This window comes from Rattus rattus, chromosome 8, assembly GCF_011064425.1.
Source record: "Rattus rattus isolate New Zealand chromosome 8, Rrattus_CSIRO_v1, whole genome shotgun sequence".
Taxonomy (NCBI): Eukaryota; Metazoa; Chordata; class Mammalia; order Rodentia; family Muridae; genus Rattus; species Rattus rattus.
This window is the reverse complement of record NC_046161.1, coordinates 33,597,193-33,614,711: the sequence shown is the minus strand read 5'-3', so window position 1 is coordinate 33,614,711 and position 17,519 is coordinate 33,597,193. Positions and strand designations below refer to the sequence as shown.

At 51.4% G+C, this 17,519-nt stretch overlaps 1 protein-coding gene across 1 annotated transcript; it reads left to right on the top strand.

Moving 5' to 3' along the window:
- Positions 1-414: 414 nt before the first annotated feature.
- On the top strand, positions 415-17,021 carry Robo3 (roundabout guidance receptor 3). Its single transcript, XM_032910890.1, has 28 exons — positions 415-695; positions 3,742-4,068; positions 4,368-4,521; positions 5,323-5,471; positions 5,573-5,711; positions 5,961-6,088; positions 6,315-6,439; positions 8,109-8,280; positions 8,554-8,759; positions 8,984-9,065; positions 9,362-9,527; positions 9,789-9,955; positions 10,502-10,623; positions 10,814-11,039; positions 11,221-11,342; positions 11,575-11,746; positions 12,087-12,272; positions 13,066-13,089; positions 13,168-13,210; positions 13,419-13,558; positions 13,898-14,092; positions 14,242-14,380; positions 14,514-14,726; positions 15,099-15,250; positions 15,379-15,489; positions 15,668-15,844; positions 16,236-16,453; positions 16,751-17,021. Exons 1-28 carry the CDS (start codon positions 536-538, stop codon positions 16,760-16,762), a joined length of 4,227 nt encoding a protein of 1,408 aa, XP_032766781.1. The 5' UTR covers positions 415-535; the 3' UTR covers positions 16,763-17,021.
- Positions 17,022-17,519: the final 498 nt, after the last annotated feature.

Here is a 17,519-nt window from a genome sequence, read left to right as displayed (position 1 = left end):
GAGCTCAACAGCGTTCGCTCTTCCAATGCCTCAATTTCCCTAACGTTCAAGAAAGGAAATAATTCCTGTTATAATTTTAGAAAGAAGAGCAGAGTCTGACAGAGGCTCAGCCCGCATCTTGGGTGCTCTGAGAGGGGAAAACTCTCCCGCCAGGTTCAGAGCAACATTTGATGAGAGGAGTGTGGGGCGGGGATTCTAACTTGCGCGCTGCCCTGCTAGTGGCCGTTCTGGTGGAGGTGGGGGTATGGAAGGAGGCGGATTAAGCCCTTAATTACGGCGTGATCCGAGTGGCACCTGCTTTCCGCCCGCCCAGCTCCCAGGGGACTCTGGCACTGGGGGGTGGAGAGAAGAACCAGCGAAGGAGGACAGCCCGCGCAGAGGCACGGCCGGTACCCAGGCACGCCTGCAGGACAGCGGCATCGTGGCTGCGGCAGCGCGCAAAGGCTGTGGAGGGGCTTACGGCTCCCGGCCCACGGGTCCCAGACCCAGGGGCTGGGCTCCGAGGCCCCCACCCAAGACCCAGGCAGGCCACATTATGCTGCGCTACCTGCTTAAAACACTACTACAGATGAACTTGTTCGCGGACTCCCTGGCGGGAGACATCACCAACTCCAGCGAGCTACTCTTTGGTTTCAACTCCTCGATGGCAGCGCTCAACCCTAGCCTGCTTCCTCCCGGAGACCCCTCTCTCAATGGTGAGACTGTTTGATGGGGACCTTAGATTTGGGGATCGGGATGAGAGGGCTACTTGGAGGGGAAGACCGAAGGTCTCCTTCCCTTCCAGGACGAAGAGGCGCCTGTCAAGGACCTCCCGGGAGGTGGGGTCCCAAAGGAGCATCTGAGTTGGTGTATCTCCTCATCTCTCCTACTACCCACCTATCACGCCCACCCCAGATGGGAGAACAGTGAAGGGAAAATTCCGAGCTAAGAAGGGACGTTAGAAGAGGGCACGCTGTCGCCAGTCGGCCAAGGCTAAACCAGGCACTAGGTGACCCACCCAAGTAGCAGATGTCACTTCAAGGACCTAAAGTTTTCAAAAACCTTACTCAGAGCAGGGGTGGGAAAGCCCCCAACTTTGTAGGTGTTTTGATGCGGAGAGTCAAAGTCAGCGATCTTTTCAAGGAAACTTAGTAATAAGTTTGTATCCCCTGTGAGACTCACAGCTGACCCAGCCTGGCAGAGTAGTGGCGAGGTCGTTACCGCTAATTACAGTGATTAATAAATAACTTGAGACAGCGCTGCCTCCCTGAGCGCCGCAGGCAGTCTGGAGAGAAGCCTGATCGTGCTCCCGGCTGGCGACGTCGGGAACTCTTCCTCTGGGAAGCCTTTGTCCCACTGAGGCTAGGTCGCCAGACTCTCAGGGTCCCACATTTCCGGGGCCTTAAAGGGTCCTCTCTCTCTCTCTCATCTTAAAGATCTCTCTCTCTCTCTCTCTCTCTCTCTCTCTCTCGTACTCAGGTGCAGGGGAGGAGCCCCAGAGCCCTATTTGCATGGTCATTAGCTATTCATTAGGCTGCTGTCGAAGCGTCTCTGGAGACCAGGAACCAGCAGGAAGAAATTCCAGGGAAAGGGAGCCCTGGGCTGCCTCTGCAGGAATTAGGGGGGAAGAATGGACCAGAAGGGTGTTGATGGAAGGAGTAGGGCTGGGATTCTCCAGTCTCATCACCTTTGAGGAGTCCCAAGAGACCAAGCAGTTATTTTCACCCACTTTCTTGACTCACCTAGAGCTTCACACCAGACACCTATCCTCTCATTCCAGCTTGAAAAGCCATGAGGGAAGAGGACTGTTAGTCGCTACACACTGCCACTAGGGAAACACAGCTATGGAGGTAAAGAATAGGGCAGTGATCGCAAAAGCTGCATAGAACAAAATCTTGGCAGCAGGGAACCTAAGTGCATTTTCATCACGTGTGAGGGGTTTGTGATGTGGAGAGATGGGTTTACAAATACTAGAGCCTGGAGTCTCACTCAGGTAGAGACTGTAGGGGCCATATGAAAGTGCTGGGAAGGAAAGGATATCAAATAGCAGTAAACTTGTCATAGCTACTGATGTGCTTTACATCCTTTTGGGGTTTTGGACTCCCACATTGCACATAAAGTGAAATTTAGAGACGAGCTGTGTGTGTGTGTGTGTGTGTGTGTGTGTGTGTGTGTGTGTGTGTGTTGAGACCTAGACTAGCTATGTAGCCCAGTCAGCCTCTGAACTCCTAATCCAAATGCCTTTACATCCAGAGCAATAGGCTTACGGGCATGGGCCACCAATGGGCTGAAGTTAAATAATACGTCCAACTTACTAACTCTGAGAATTGTCAAGTCTGAGGTTCCAGCTCAGAGCATTTCAATGACAAAGCCTGGGCTCTAGCCATTCCAGGGGCCTCTCCTCGGTGGAGTGTTTCCAAATCAGGATTGGTATGGAACGGAGAAAAGAGACAGGGAGAGCAGAGATTCCATCTAGAAGGGAAAGAACTGAAAAATTTATTCTCTTCTATACGTGGGAGAGAAATTGATTTTACTCCGAGCAGTCAAATCAACCCCACCAGGGTGGAGCCTGCACCCACCACGTCCCAGCTTTCTCTATACCAGAACTCTTAAAAGGAAGGGCAAGAAACGAAACCTAATCCCCCACTGGGCTTAAAACCAAGAGGCCCCCCGAGGATCTTGGAACAGGGTAGGAGGGGTGGGGGCGAGAGAGATCCACAGAACAGATGCGCCCAGCAGTCCCTGGTTATTTAAGGACACCGGATTGTGAAAGTCTTCAGCGCCGCCTATTGGCAGAAGCAGATAGGTCTGACTGAGTGCTCAGAGTCAGTATTTAACTATTCCATATCTGTATAGGTGAAAACGAGGATGGGGATACAAATGGGGAGTGGGGACATTTGTGGGTGAGGATTACACCTGGATTCCAAACTTGAGGCGGGAGATGAACCAGCTTCAGAACGGAGGTCTGTAGGACAGGAGAAAGGAAGGGGCAGAATCTACAGAGAAATTGTTTCAAGAAAGTAAGGAGGGAAAGGAATTTCTTTCCTGATTTTTAAAATTGTACCTTTCAGGAAAAGCAGCGCCACTCAAATTTCCACTTCCGCCATATTTAGTTTCTGTGATATCACAGGATCCATGGAAATAATAATAATAATAATAATAATAATAATAATAATAATAATAATAATAATAGATTATCTGGGGCCTCATAGTATTCAAATTAAGAACCTTTCTAGTCTTAGCCCCAACTCTCAACACTTTTTCTTAAACGAAGGACAATTCGCTTTGTCCATTTCACCTTGGGGGGCAGGGATCACTCAGAGGTGAATAATCTAGTGTCTGCTACGGTACAGCATGCGTGGTTGGTTGCTCACTGAGCAAGAATTACATGTGCGAGTCAGTGTGTGTGAGTGCAGACCAACTTGCTAGGGTACAGGTTCCTCGCTAAACTATGCTCAGCCATCTCTCACTTACACAAGTCAAGAAAGGAGGCCTGGATCTCAAGGAGGCCCAGAACGCCTTCCTAGGAGTTTGTGCCCGGATCCTTCTATAGATCTGCCTATCTGAGGGCATTTCCATTCCAGGCTAAGACGATATCAGAGCCTACAGAGGGGAAGGACAGGTGGGCTGATGCAGATGGCTCTCTAGCAAAGAAAACATGAGAGATGAGCGAGGCAGAGTGTGCCCTTACACTCTAGAGCAAGCCGTGGTTTTTTTCCCCAGTTGCCTTGCCTGGGCACTTTGAGTTACCTCCTTCTCCAGGATCAAGAGTTGGACCAGAGGATGCCATGCCACGCATCGTGGAGCAGCCGCCAGATCTGGTCGTTTCCAGGGGCGAGCCGGCCACTCTGCCCTGTCGTGCTGAAGGCCGGCCTCGACCCAACATCGAGTGGTACAAGAATGGGGCGCGCGTGGCCACTGCACGCGAGGATCCGCGCGCTCACCGCCTGCTGCTGCCCAGCGGTGCCCTCTTCTTTCCCCGCATCGTGCACGGGCGTCGTTCTCGGCCTGACGAGGGTGTCTACACCTGTGTGGCTCGCAACTACCTGGGAGCAGCCGCTAGCAGAAACGCCTCTCTGGAAGTAGCTGGTGAGAGTTTGGTCAGCTGAGGCTTCTAGAGCCTGGGGCACTCGGGAAGACCAACAGAGAGTTGCCTGGGGGGGGGGGCAGGGCGGAGTGGGGTCAGCCCACTGAATCTCTTTTTGGAACAAAGACCTTTGGTCTCTAACGCCAAACCTTGACCATGGGGAAAGAAGTAGGTTTGACTTGGTATTTCAGAAAACCGGGTCAGTCCGGACCCCCTCCCGGGACACTCAGCTCCTGTTAACCTTATTCTACCTTGTTTATTTTTCTGATCTTTCTCTCCATGGCCCCTTCTCTATTCTCAGTCCTCCGCGATGATTTCCGGCAATCTCCTGGGAACGTGGTGGTAGCAGTGGGAGAGCCAGCAGTAATGGAATGCGTGCCCCCTAAGGGTCACCCAGAGCCTTTGGTGACCTGGAAGAAGGGCAATACAAAGCTTAAGGAAGAGGAGGGAAGGATGTGAGAGTGTGTGTGTGTGTGTGTGTGTGTGTGTGTGTGTGTGTGTGTGTGAGAGAGAGAGAGAGAGAGAGAGAGAGAGAGAGATGCATGGTAGGCAATGAGTCTACAGGAGGAAGACTCAGAAGGAAGTCTAAAATCTAAGACTGCTTTTCAGCCTCTGGGTTGTGACCCCTTTGGGGGATGGATGCATATCAAATATTCTGCACATCGCACATTTACATTACAATTCATAAGAGCCACAGAATTACAGTTATGAACTATCAAGAAAAAAATTTATGGTTGGCGGTCGCCACACCCTTATGAGAATACATACAGGAGAAACTATGTATTAAAGGGTTGCAGCATTAGGAAGGTTGAGAACCACTAGTCTTAAGGGTCTTGAGACCTAGTAATAATGTCTTGTTATTGTATAGTAGACGGTCTGAAATTAAGCTACTAAGTAAAGAACTGAGTTTTGTTTTGTTTTGTTTTTTTAAAGTGGAGAGAGCTGGGTGTGCTGATGCATACCTCTAATCCCAGCACTTGGGAGGCAGAGGCAGCCCATCTGTTCTACAAAATGAGTTCTAGGACATCCATAGCTAAACAGAGAAACCCTGTCTCAACCTCCCTCCCCTAAAAAAATTTAAGAGAGAACACCATGATGCCCCAAACCCCCATATCTGACACATGAATCAACTTCATTAGTTTTCTTAATTAACTTACTATAAGAACCAAAAAAGAAATTTACACACACATATACAAGCGCGCGCACACACACACACGTGTACACACACACTCACAAACATTTTGATGACTGTAAAGGACCAATGTTACCCTTGTTATTCTCCAGATACGTGGAGGAAAGCTGATGATGTCACATACATTCAAGAGTGATGCTGGCATGTACATGTGTGTAGCCTCCAACATGGCTGGAGAACGAGAGAGTGGGGCAGCTGAACTTGTGGTACTGGGTAGGCACCGGGCATTTTGGAGTTATGGGAGTGTGTAGCCCAGTGAGCAAATAACTGTGCAGAACAGAACCCCTGACAGTTCAATGGCTCCTACTCTGTAGAGCGTCCCTCATTTCTGCGTAGACCAATAAACCAGGTTGTCCTGGCTGATGCCCCTGTGAATTTCCTGTGTGAGGTGCAGGGAGATCCCCAGCCCAATCTACGCTGGCGCAAGGATGATGGGGAGCTGCCCACTGGCAGGTGAGAAGCCCCTTCCTTCTGACAGCAGAAGGATCCAAGGAATCCCAGACCCTCCCTGACCATGGCATAGAGAAATTTATTTCCCAGAACTAGTGGTCCCTGGCTAAACTTATTTCATAGAGTGGGTGCCATCTTCTTTTGTACCATGTGAATCCTGCCTTGCCTATCTTGACCCTGGTGTTTGCTCTGGGGGAGAGAGAAGGGGTTTGTAGCTGTGGCCAACCCAGCTTGGTGTGGGGAGTGGAGCAGGTATGAGATTCGGAGTGACCACAGCCTTTGGATCGAGCAAGTGAGTGCTGAAGATGAGGGGACTTACACCTGTGTGGCAGAAAACCGTGTGGGCCGAGCAGAGGCGTCTGGCTCTCTCAGTGTTCACGGTGAGGGCTCCTCCTGGGTCAGCTTGCAGGGGTGATATGAGGGGTGGAGGAGAATGGGGAGAGAGGACAGAACAGGAGGTATGGGTGGATCATGAGAGATACTTCTGGAGGGAGAAAAGATAAAACCAAGGAGATTTGAGCGAGGATGGATGTCTGCTCTGTTTAGCCAGCTTTGCACTCCCTACCACTGAATCCCAGCTCCCTTTTCTGTCTCTCTCCTTCCCAGTCCCACCACAGTTTGTGACTAAGCCCCAGAACCAGACAGCAGCTCCTGGAGAAAACGTGTCTTTCCAATGTGAGACCAAAGGAAACCCGCCCCCTGCCATCTTCTGGCAGAAGGAAGGAAGTCAAGTGGGTAGAGCATTCCAAAGCTCCGACCGATTTTCCTTCTGGATCTTTCTCTCCCTCCACTTTCTGCAAACTTCTCTCTCAGCTTCCTGTCCCAGAAACTCTTGCAGGTTGAGAGGAGCAAATAAGAACGATGAGGATAAAAAGGACCAGGTCATTTCGACACTTGGACAACTCAATGATAATATGTTAGGTGGTGCGGAACAGTTCTGAGAGGATCTTTATGTGCTGTCTTGAAAGTAGAAATCCAGATAAGTTATTCTTCCCCCAACCCCTCTAGGCCTTGGCTTTTGGACCTGGAAACCAAGTATTGAAGGAATTAACTCTTCTTAGGGTAGATGAGTTGCCCTATTGATTGCTCATTTCACCAGCGGCACTCACAACCGTCTCCTTTCCACCCAGTGAACAAATCCAGATCACACTACCCAACAGAACGGAAGTTACAACCTAAGTGATTTTCTCTGTGGAAGGAGTGGGCACTGTGCTACAGGGTCACTATAGTAAACTACAGTAAATCTACACTTCAGGAAAACTACAAGATCTTTGTTCCAAACCCATGGCCACAATTCCCCAACATCTCTAGTTCTTGTGACTGTTGCATTTTAATTAGGTCCTCATGGGGATGAAAATGGTGTTGGTAGGAGGGAGTAAGAGGGGAATCAGTCAGAGTCTCAGCCTGACCTGTTGTCCAGAGACTAAAACTTGTTTTCTATCCTCTCCACACGTCTCTCTAAAGTAAAATGCTAAGACAGAAAATATTTAGCTTTTATCATGCTGTTTTATGAAACATTCCCATGATTCCTTCATACTGAGTTTGATCCCTAAGCTCTGAGTCAAATTTGGGGAAATTGGGGCTTATAAAGATATACTGGGCCAAGGTTGTTTTATTTTAGTCGTTGTTGGTTAATTCTTCTTCTTCTTCTTCTTCTTCTTCTTCTTCTTCTTCTTCTTCTTCTTCTTCTTCTTCTTCTTCTTCTTCTTCTTTGTTTATTTATTTATTTATTTATTTATTTATTTATTTATTTATTTAATGTATGTGAGTACACTGTTTCAGACATAACAGAAGAGGGCATCAGATCCCATTACAGATGGTTGTGAGCCACCATGTGGTTGCTGGGAATTGAACTCAGGACCTCTGGAAGAGCAGTTAATGCTCATAACTGCTGAGCCATCTCTCCAGCCCCTAGTTCTTCTTTTTAAAAAGATTTGTTTATGCTCATTGGTGTTTTGCTCGCATGTATGTTTGTGTGAGGGTGTCAGATCTACTAGAACTGGAGTTACAGACAGTTGTGAACTGCTATGTGGATGCTGGGAACTGAACCCAGGTCTTCTAGAAAAGCAGCCAGTGCTCTTAACCACTGAGCCATCTCCCCTGGCCCCAGATAGTTCATCTTCTGAGCTAAGGCCAGTCTCTTAACTTGTGATCCTCCTGCCTTATCTCATAGCTAAGCTTCTTAGAGGTTGTCAACCAATAAAGTCACAGAACGGGGACATGGAAGCTGAGAGCTTCTAATAAATGTCCATTATTTTTGTCAGTTGGCTAACTAATTGACCAGGGTCATGTCAATGACTGGAGGCAGAGTGCAAACTAAAATCTTAGGGCTTCTCTCCGCAGGAATAGGGCTCTCTACACACTGCCAATTCCCTATCTTGTTTTTTTGCTCCATTCCAGGTCCTGCTCTTCCCTAGTCAGTCACTCCAGCCCATGGGGCGCCTCTTAGTCTCTCCAAGAGGCCAGCTCAACATCACTGAAGTAAAGATCGGGGATGGTGGCTACTATGTGTGCCAGGCTGTCAGTGTGGCTGGTAGCATCCTGGCTAAGGCCCTGTTAGAGATAAAAGGAGGTATGTGTCTGTGGAGAGAGGATTGGACCCAGGATCCATTCTTTTAAGAGGTCTGTTTCCCTCGAATGTTGTTCAATGTGTCTAAAAGGAAAATGGCATTTTCCTGACGGACATTCTTGATGTTTGGAAACGAGCAGCAAAATGGTCCCAGGCAGAGACTAGACATGATTGTTAAAGCCGTCTTGGAGGCCAAGGAGGGAGGGATGAGATGATGAGCCATATAAGGCAGAAGGACAAAGGTTTCCTGACCCAAGTTCTCCCTCCCTCTCTCAGCCTCCATAGATGGACTACCTCCCATCATTCTCCAGGGACCAGCCAATCAGACACTGGTACTTGGCTCTTCTGTGTGGCTGCCATGCAGAGTGATTGGAAACCCTCAGCCCAATGTCCAATGGAAGAAGGATGAGAGGTGGCTGCAGGGGGATAACTCACAGTTCAACTTAATGGACAACGGCACACTATACATTGCCAGTGTACAGGTGAGTGCCATCCCTGGAGTCCCTGTAACTGGAAAATAGCTATCTGGTCCACATTCCAACTCTAGTAAGCACCAACTAGGCATCTAATCCATTTCTACCTCTCTGCTCTCTCAGACTTCCTAAAGTATCCAGCATCTTCCTCATCCTTCTGTTACCTGCCTCTCCACCCCTTCACCCTACTGTGCTCCACTTCCAGTGGGGCAGCACTCTACCTTCTCCTACAGGAGATGGACATGGGTTTCTACAGCTGTGTGGCCAAGAGTTCCATAGGGGAGGCCACATGGAATAGCTGGCTTAGGAAGCGAGGTAAGTTAATTCACTAGTCTAGTCTTGCCAGTAGCTTTCTCCAAATTTGTTTTTTAAAAATAGTCATTATCTTCTGAGGCCCAGGATTAATTTTGTCTTCCAAATGCTATGTTGGTGGGGATGGGGATGGGGATGGGGTTGGACTGGTACACTTGGGAGGCAGATGTGAATCTGGGCTAATATACTATGTTACCTCTTAGCCATTGCCACTCTTGGAGTTCCATAGCATTTTAGGAAGGAGGCAGGTCTCACTTCCTTCCCCAGTTTCTCTCTCTAATGATAATCTATCACTGCAGAACATTGGGGAGCATCACCAGGTCCAGCAGCAGAACCCGGTAATCCTCCAGGCCCTCCCTCTCAGCCAATAGTCACAGAGGTAACCACAAACAGCATTACCTTGACCTGGAAGCCCAATCCACAGTCTGGGGCCACAGCTACCTCCTATGTGATAGAGGCCTTCAGGTATGGAGACTATTTTGTGCGTCTGTATATGTGTGCTTGCAAGTCTGCATGTGTGTATGTCTACGTGCACATAGAGACCACAGCATAGTATTGATACAGTTAAGAAGAGGGGGGGATCCTATATCCTTATGGCCTTTGCTATTTTGAGAGAAGGATTCTCTACCCCCTCCCCCAAGGAGGTAGTATGGTTCTGCAGGGAATGGGTGAGACTGAGTTGGGCATTCCTGGCTTAGACAGTCCCGTCATCTCATTCCTTCTTAGCCAAGCAGCTGGCAACACGTGGCGGACGGTGGCAGATGGGGTACAGCTGGAAACGCACACCGTCAGCGGCCTGCAGCCCAATACCATCTACCTATTCCTAGTGAGAGCTGTTGGAGCCTGGGGCCTCAGTGAACCCAGTCCTGTCTCTGAGCCTGTTCAAACCCAGGGTAAGGCCAGAGGCCTTATGGGTATGTGTATGATTGAGTGAGAGCAGGGAGTAGCCCCCACCCCATCCAATCCACAGAATGACCGTGGTTCACCGAGTTTTCTTTTGATATTCCAGGTCTATACTGACAGCCCAGATTACAGCAGGAAGTCATGTTTCTCTCTCCTGAAGGCCCAAGGAAGGGAGGAGGGGGAAATGAGGGCGCCTGATAGGCAGCCATCTTAGTCATCCTTTTCAGGAGCTCCCTTACCGTTGAGCCTCCCAACCACATATAGTACAGATTGTTAAGACTAGAAGGGACTTGGGGGGGAATCAAGCGCATATGAGAGACAATGAGTTGAGGTCTTGAACGGATGCAGAAAAGAAGGAAAAAGAGACCACTCATATTAGCTGCTCCTCCTGGTTACTTCTGTAAAAGACTCCCTAACACGGCTGTGCTGTAATGCATTGCAGTCCGTGAGCCTGGCAGGGACAGAACACAAACATAGCCTTAGTACACACTTCTTGCCTTTGGTGGCCTCTGCTGACTGGGCTCTTTGGTCAACAGACAGCAGCCTATCTAGGCCAGTGGAGGACCCGTGGAAAGGCCAGCAAGGACTGGCTGAAGTGGCCGTGAGAATGCAGGAGCCCATAGTCCTTGGACCCAGAACTCTGCAGGTGTCCTGGACTGTGAGTGTGGCACAGGGATGTGGTGAAAGTTGGCATGGTGGTGGGGGACATGAGGGCATCTGTGGAGCGAGGGGGAGAAGTTGGGGAGAGGCTAGGGAAGGCAGGAGTGGACTAGGGGCGGGGCTTGGAGGTCCCGTGTGGTTCCAGCCTCCTCCCAGGACTCGAACACACTTTCTTCTATTTCCTTTAGGTAGAGGGCCCTGTCCAGCTGGTTCAGGGATTCCGTGTGTCTTGGAGGATTGCAGGCCTTGACCAGGGAAGCTGGACAGCGCTAGACGTACAGAGTCTACACAAGCAAAGTACTGTGCTAAGAGGCCTCCCCCCTGGGGCCCAAATCCAGATCAAGGTGCAAGTCCAAGGCCAGGAGGGGCTGGGGGCTGAAAGCCCCTCTGTGACCCGGAGCATTCCTGAAGAGGGTAAGGATGTGATGCAGAGTGACAGAGACTGGAGAGGAGGGAGCGCAGGGAGGTTTGAACAGCACGGTGGGAAGGGGGGTGCCTTTCTGTTCTGTCATGTATGGGCTGGGAGAACGAAGCTTGGGGTAGCTTGCAATGACTGTCTGTGCCTTTCTTCTTACCACGCTCCACCCTGGGCCAGCCCCCAGTGGCCCCCCTCAGGGAGTGGCTGTGGCCTTGGGGGGTGATCGCAACAGCAGTATCACTGTATCCTGGGAGCCTCCACTTCCCTCCCAGCAAAATGGGGTTATCACTGAATACCAGGTACAGGGTTGGACTGGGGGATTGGGTGAGTGGGCTGGGGGCTGGGAGTGGGGTGGAGGAGGTGAGATATAGAGCCAAAAGTTATGGTGGAAGGAACCTAGGTCTGGCTTTGGGTCTGGGAAGAGTCTGGGAGAGAAGAAAAGGGTTCACATTTTCCCTAACTACAATCCCAAGTTTCTCCTTGGGGCCTAAATCCAATTCCTGACGTTACTTGTATCTGGGATCTCCCTAGATCTGGTGCCTGGGTAATGAAAGCCGATTCCACCTCAATCGATCTGCAGCAGGCTGGGCACGCTCTGTGATGTTCCGGGGACTGCTACCGGGCCTGCTCTATCGAACCATAGTGGCAGCAGCTACCAGCGCTGGCGTGGGCGTGGCCAGTGCCCCAGTGCTAGTGCAGCTGCGTGAGTCCGATGGTGGGCATGGGAGAGAAGAGCTAGAGAACTTGGGGGAGCCAAGAGTGTCAGAGCTTTAAGTCCCTCACTCGGGAGGCGGAGGTAGATGAATCTCTGTGAATTCGAGGCCAGCCTGGTCTACATAGAGAGCTCCAGGCTAACCAAGGATACAGTGAGATCTTGTCTCAAAATAAATAAATAGAATGAAATTAGGCAATAAAAAATTAAAAGTGATAAAAAAAATAGCTTGGTGGAATACTGGGGTTAGCTGGGCTTACGGATCCGGAATGGCGCCTTCCGAGCCCCTGGATTTCGGGTTCGTCTCCTTTTATCTCTCTGACTCCCACAGCAATCCCTCCGGTTGCGGAGCCCGGGCCTGAGGTCAGCGAGGGGCTGGCGGAACGGTTGGCTAGGGTGCTGCGGAAGCCTGCTTTCCTGGCTGGCAGCAGCGCGGCCTGTGGGGCGCTGCTTCTCGGGCTCTGCGCCGCCCTCTATCGGCGCCAGAAGCAACGCAAAGAGCTCAGTCATTATACCGGTGAGAGCCACGCCTCCAGGCACTAGGAGACTACGTGGGTGGGGCTTCGGGGGATATGGGACCTCCACTGAGCGAGTGGGTGGAGCCTAAGGTGTGTCCACAGGGACCACAGTCCACCGGAATGGGGAGTGGCGCTAAAAGTGGAGAATAAGCTTGGTAGTGAGAGTGCGGGTCCAGAGGGGGAAGTACCCAGATTTGGACAGAGGTGTTAGATTGAGCACAGGGATCCTGGCTTTTGCAACTCAACCTCAGGAAAGAGGAAAGTATTTTCCAAGTCAGAGGACCTGTATGACCCTTGCTATTTAGACTGCTCGGCTCAAAGATCCACTTCTTAATAAAAGTAATCTCTGAAGTTTGGTTACATGTTGGAATCACTTGGGAAAGCTTTAGGGGGAAAAAAAGTGAAAATGAAGCCAGATGTGGTGACTCTCACCTGTATTTCCAGGGAAGGGGGACTGGCAGAAGCAGGAGGATCAGGAGTTCAAAGCCATCCTTGGCTTATAGTGAGTTCAAGGCAGTTTGGGCTACAGGAAATCTTGGAGGGAGAGAAAGAGAAAAAGAAAGAGAAAGAGAAAAAGAGAAAGAGAAAGAGAGAGAGAGAGAGAGAGAGAGAGAGAGAGAGAGAGAGAGAGAGTGTGTGTTTAGTCCCACTCCAAGAAATTAATATAAAATTGGCCCAATGTGCAACGTGAGTAGATTTGGGTCCAGGATCAAGGAGTACACAAACAAATGGGTTTCCTAACCACTCACCTCACTTTCCCTCTTCTTTTTCTTCCGGGTTCCTCTTTGGAAGCCTCCTTTGCCTACACACCTGCAGGTAAGCGTCTCTACTCTTCAGGGTTGAGAACCCCAATACCAGCTCTTCTCTTACCACTTTCTCCTTTATCTTCCTCAGTGTCCTTTCCACACTCCGAGGGCCTTTCTGGATCCAGTTCCAGGTAATTCTTGTGGCCTTTCTAACGACTGTTGTTTCTACAGACAGAGTGTCCCTTCCACTCCAGGCCTGACCACCTCTCAATGTCCAGCCTTTCCCAGTTCCTACTCCTAACCATCACGTCTGTCCCGTGACTCTTGATTTCTGCCATTCTCCTCCCTTTGCTGGCTTCTTTTGGCTCCCCATTCCCAATATTCACCTGCTCCCCTCAGGCCACCCATGGGCCTTGGCCCTGCTGCCTACCCATGGCTGGCAGACTCCTGGCCCCACCCATCTCGAAGTCCCTCAGCTCAGGAACCCCGGGGGAGCTGCTGCCCCAGCAATCCTGATCCAGATGATAGATACTACAATGGTGAGCAGCTCTAATACCCTTAAGGAGGTACACCTACCCCACCCCCAAGACTTAGCCCTCTTCCACCCTCGCTTCTCACTCTGTCAGCTTCCTGGGGCACACTGAAGGGATCTGAGGAACCCTGGCCTTCCTGAGTTTGGTTAATCCTTGCAGGACTGGGGAATGGACCTTGAGTTATAGCACAGCCATCAGACCTTAACCTTTGCCTCGGTTTGACATGTCAGACTTGGGGTGGGGGAAGTGGATCCTATGGAATCTCCTTCTGCCTGCCCTCTTCCTCTGTCCCCTATGTCTGTGTGTCTGTCTCCTCCCCCGGGCCTCCCTCTTTCTCCTCCTCAGAGGCAGGAATCTCCCTATACTTGGCTCAGACTGCACGGGGTGCTAATGCCCCTGGCGAGGGTCCTGTCTACAGCACCATTGACCCAGTAGGGGAAGAGCTACAGACCTTCCACGGAGGGTTCCCTCAACATTCTTCTGGGGACCCAAGCACCTGGAGCCAGTATGCTCCCCCCGAATGGAGCGAGGGGGACAGTGGTATGACCCCAATTCTTAACTTCCTCGTTTTAGTCCTATCCACAACATCCTCCACCCTCGGGCACCCGGCCTGTCACTTCCTTTTGACACACTGACATCTCTGGCTCTTTTCTGAATGCTCCTGGCATGCCCCTCTCTCCTCTCCTCAGGAGCCAGGGGAGGCAAAGGGAAGCCTCTGGGCAAACCTGTGCAGATGCCCTCTTTGAGCTGGCCAGAAGCCCTGCCGCCACCTCCCCCTTCCTGTGAACTGAGCTGTCCAGAGGGGCCTGAGGAGGAGCTGAAGGGCAGGTAGGGACACTGCCAGCAGCACGTGCCCTTCACGTTTAGAGAAGCCCCAGAGCAGGGAGTGGTCAGAGATGCTTCCAGAGGAAAGTGGGAAGCTTCCCAGTCCTTTGCTTCTCACCTTCCTTCTCCACCTCAGTTCAGATCTGGAAGAGTGGTGCCCACCAATGCCTGAGAAAAAACACTTGATTGAGTCAAGTTCCAGTGGTGCGTGCATGGTGGCTCCAGCCCGAGGGGAAACTCCCTCCCCTACCTCTTCTTACGGACAGCAGTCCACAGCCACTCTTACCCCCTCACCTCCTGACCCTCCCCAGCCCCCTAGCGACATCCCACATCTCCATCAGATGCCCAGGTGAGGAGTTGTTGAATGCCCTGAGCCTCATAGGCCCTCAGTATATAACTGGTTTGGTGGGTGGGTGGATATATAGGTGAAGAGGGGCCAGAGGGCTCATGGCTGTGTTCAGGTGGCAGCATGACATGGGAAGGAAGATGACGTCGAGCAGAGCTCTCACTCATCTTTCAGGCTGTCTCTCTTTAGAGTGGGTCTGTAGACTTCCGAGGCATTGCCTGCAAACATGGATGTCCTCACGCTTCCCTGGTTGGAGGCCCTGTGGGGGACAAATCGTGTCTTGCCTAGGTATTAGGCTGAGTGTACAGTGCCTGGCACACAGTAAGCTCTTGCTTTTGTGGCGTGAGCAAATGCTGAGGCCTTATGTCATTGCAGGAGGGTGCCCCTTGGGCCAAGTTCTCCTCTCAGCGTATCCCAGCCTGCTCTGAGTAGCCATGATGGAAGGCCCGTTGGCCTGGGTGCTGGCCCTATAGTCTCTTATCACCCTAGCCCCAGTCCTGTCCCTAGTACAGCCAGCAGTGCACCAGGTGAGTCTGCCCACCTTCAACTTGCCCCCACCTCACTGTCTCCCCTCAAAGCTTGTTTTCCCTTTACCTTCGACCTCCTTCCTCAATGCCTTCCCATACCTGTCCCCTATTGTCTCTTAATACTACAGGGAGAACTCGCCAGGTAACTGGAGAGATGACTCCCCCACTCCATGGACACCGGGCCCGAATCCGGAAGAAAACCAAGGCTCTTCCTTATAGAAGGGAACACAGTCCTGGGGGTGAGAAGAGCCCTGGGCCTGGGAGATGGTGACACTTAGTAGAGAGAATGGGCAGGAAACCGAGAGGAATGGAACAGGAGACGCCAAACCTTGGATCAGTTATTTGCCTCCCAGTGTCAGGGTGTATTAGTGTCGAGAGAAGCAGGAGACTTGGCTAAAAAACAAGTTTTCTCCTCAGACTTGCCCCCACCACCCTTGCCACCACCAGAGGAAGACACGAGCTGGCCCTTGGGTCTGAGAGCAGCAGGCAGCATGTCTTCCCTAGAGCGAGAGCACAGTGGGGAGAGGAGAGTGGCCCAGGCAGTGCCTCTAGGGGCCCAACCTCCAGGGGCCCAACGTGGCCCCCACCCTGATGGTAAGGAAAGCCAGGGCAGTGGGAGGGGCCTGGAGGCTTGCAGAAGTCCCCAAAGTCCCCAGATTCAGTTGGATTCACGTGTCTGGTCAACATTGATATTGTCTCTTATCTCTTTCACTTCCTCTAAGTAAAGGTCCTCAGATTCCCCAAAATTCCCTCCCCTCACTCCTAAGGACTGAAGCCAAGGAAAACTAGGGTCTGGGTGCTGTGCTAATCTCTCTGTGCTCAGGAGCACCCCACATGTTCTTGAACCCATGTCATGTCAAGGTCATGTGTTAGTTAGGCCTTTAACCTGCCGGTGCCCATCCCTCAGTCATTACCCAGAGCTGGGAGAGTGTGCAGGGTGGGCAGCGGACAAGTGGTGAGAGTCTGCTTCCTCCTGTGGGCTCAGCTGCACTTCTGGGTTGTGCTGCAGAAGAGGCCTGGCTTCCATACGGCAGACCAAGCTTCCTGAGCCATGGCCAGGGCACCAGCACCTGCTCTACCGCTGGTAGCAATTCTTCTAGGGGTTCCAACAGCTCTCGAGGTTCTCGGGGCTCTCGGGGCCCTGGACGCAGCCGGAGCCGGAGCCAGAGTCAGAGCCAGAGGCCGGGACGGAATCGCCGACAGGTGGGAGTCAGAGGACATAAGAAGCAGAGCAAAGGACTGGGAGGATAGGCCAGAGGGAACCAGGGAAGAAGTACAGGGCTCCAGAGGAGACTGCAAAGAGAAGACCCAGAGAGGGCTGTAAGGGAAGAGTCCTTGAGAAGAACTGACAGGGGCTGAGGGCGTAATGACACAAAAGAAGAGAGTCTGGGTCCGCCACAGGAGGAGTAGACTAGAAAAAGGCTGGTCCCTCCTGTGTGTGTCCAATGACAGAATAGCAGGCCCTCCCTCCCGGCATTTCACACACTCTTTTCTCCTTAGGAACCAAGATGACCCTTCCTGAAGCAACGAGCATATTGAAAGTGCCACAGGGCAAGAATGGGGACCCCTTCCCTGGACAGCAGACATGAGTCACGAGGAGCAAGGATGGACCACATTTCCTCCCGGCAATGATGCTCATGACTCACTGAAGCACAGGATCTCAACAGCTCTAGTTGTTATGGGAACCGGAGGACTAGCTCTTTCCTTTCCATCCCTTTATGACTGGGACGTGTCTGTACAAAAGGAGAAAAGAAAAAAGCCTCTGCTCTGAGTCCTGGCCCCGACTTGTTTTGTGCGGTGTTGTAAGCAGAGCAGGCTCTGAAGGGCTGTAGATCAACACACACTGGTAGCTTCTGCATCCTTTGGAATTTCTGTTAAAATCACAAGATAAGGACAGATGATAAGTGACACTGGCTGGCCTGATTCCCAGAGGAACAGAAGCCACTCTCCTCCAGTGTGTGTTAGTCCACTGTCCCCCAGTGTGTCAGTCCACTGTCCCCCAGTGTGTGTTAGTCCACTGTCCCCCAGTGTGTCTTAGCCCACTGTCCCCCAGTGTGTCAGTCCACTGTCCCCCAGTGTGTCAGTCCACTGTCCCCAGTGTGTTAGTCCACTGTCCCCCAGTGTGTCAGTCCACTGTCCCCCAGTGTGTCAGTCCTCTGTCCCCCAGTGTGTCAGTCCTCTGTCCCCCAGTGTGTGTCAGTCCACTGTCCCCCAGTGTGTCAGTCCACTGTCCCCATTGTGTCAGTCCACTGTCCTCCAGTGTGTGTCA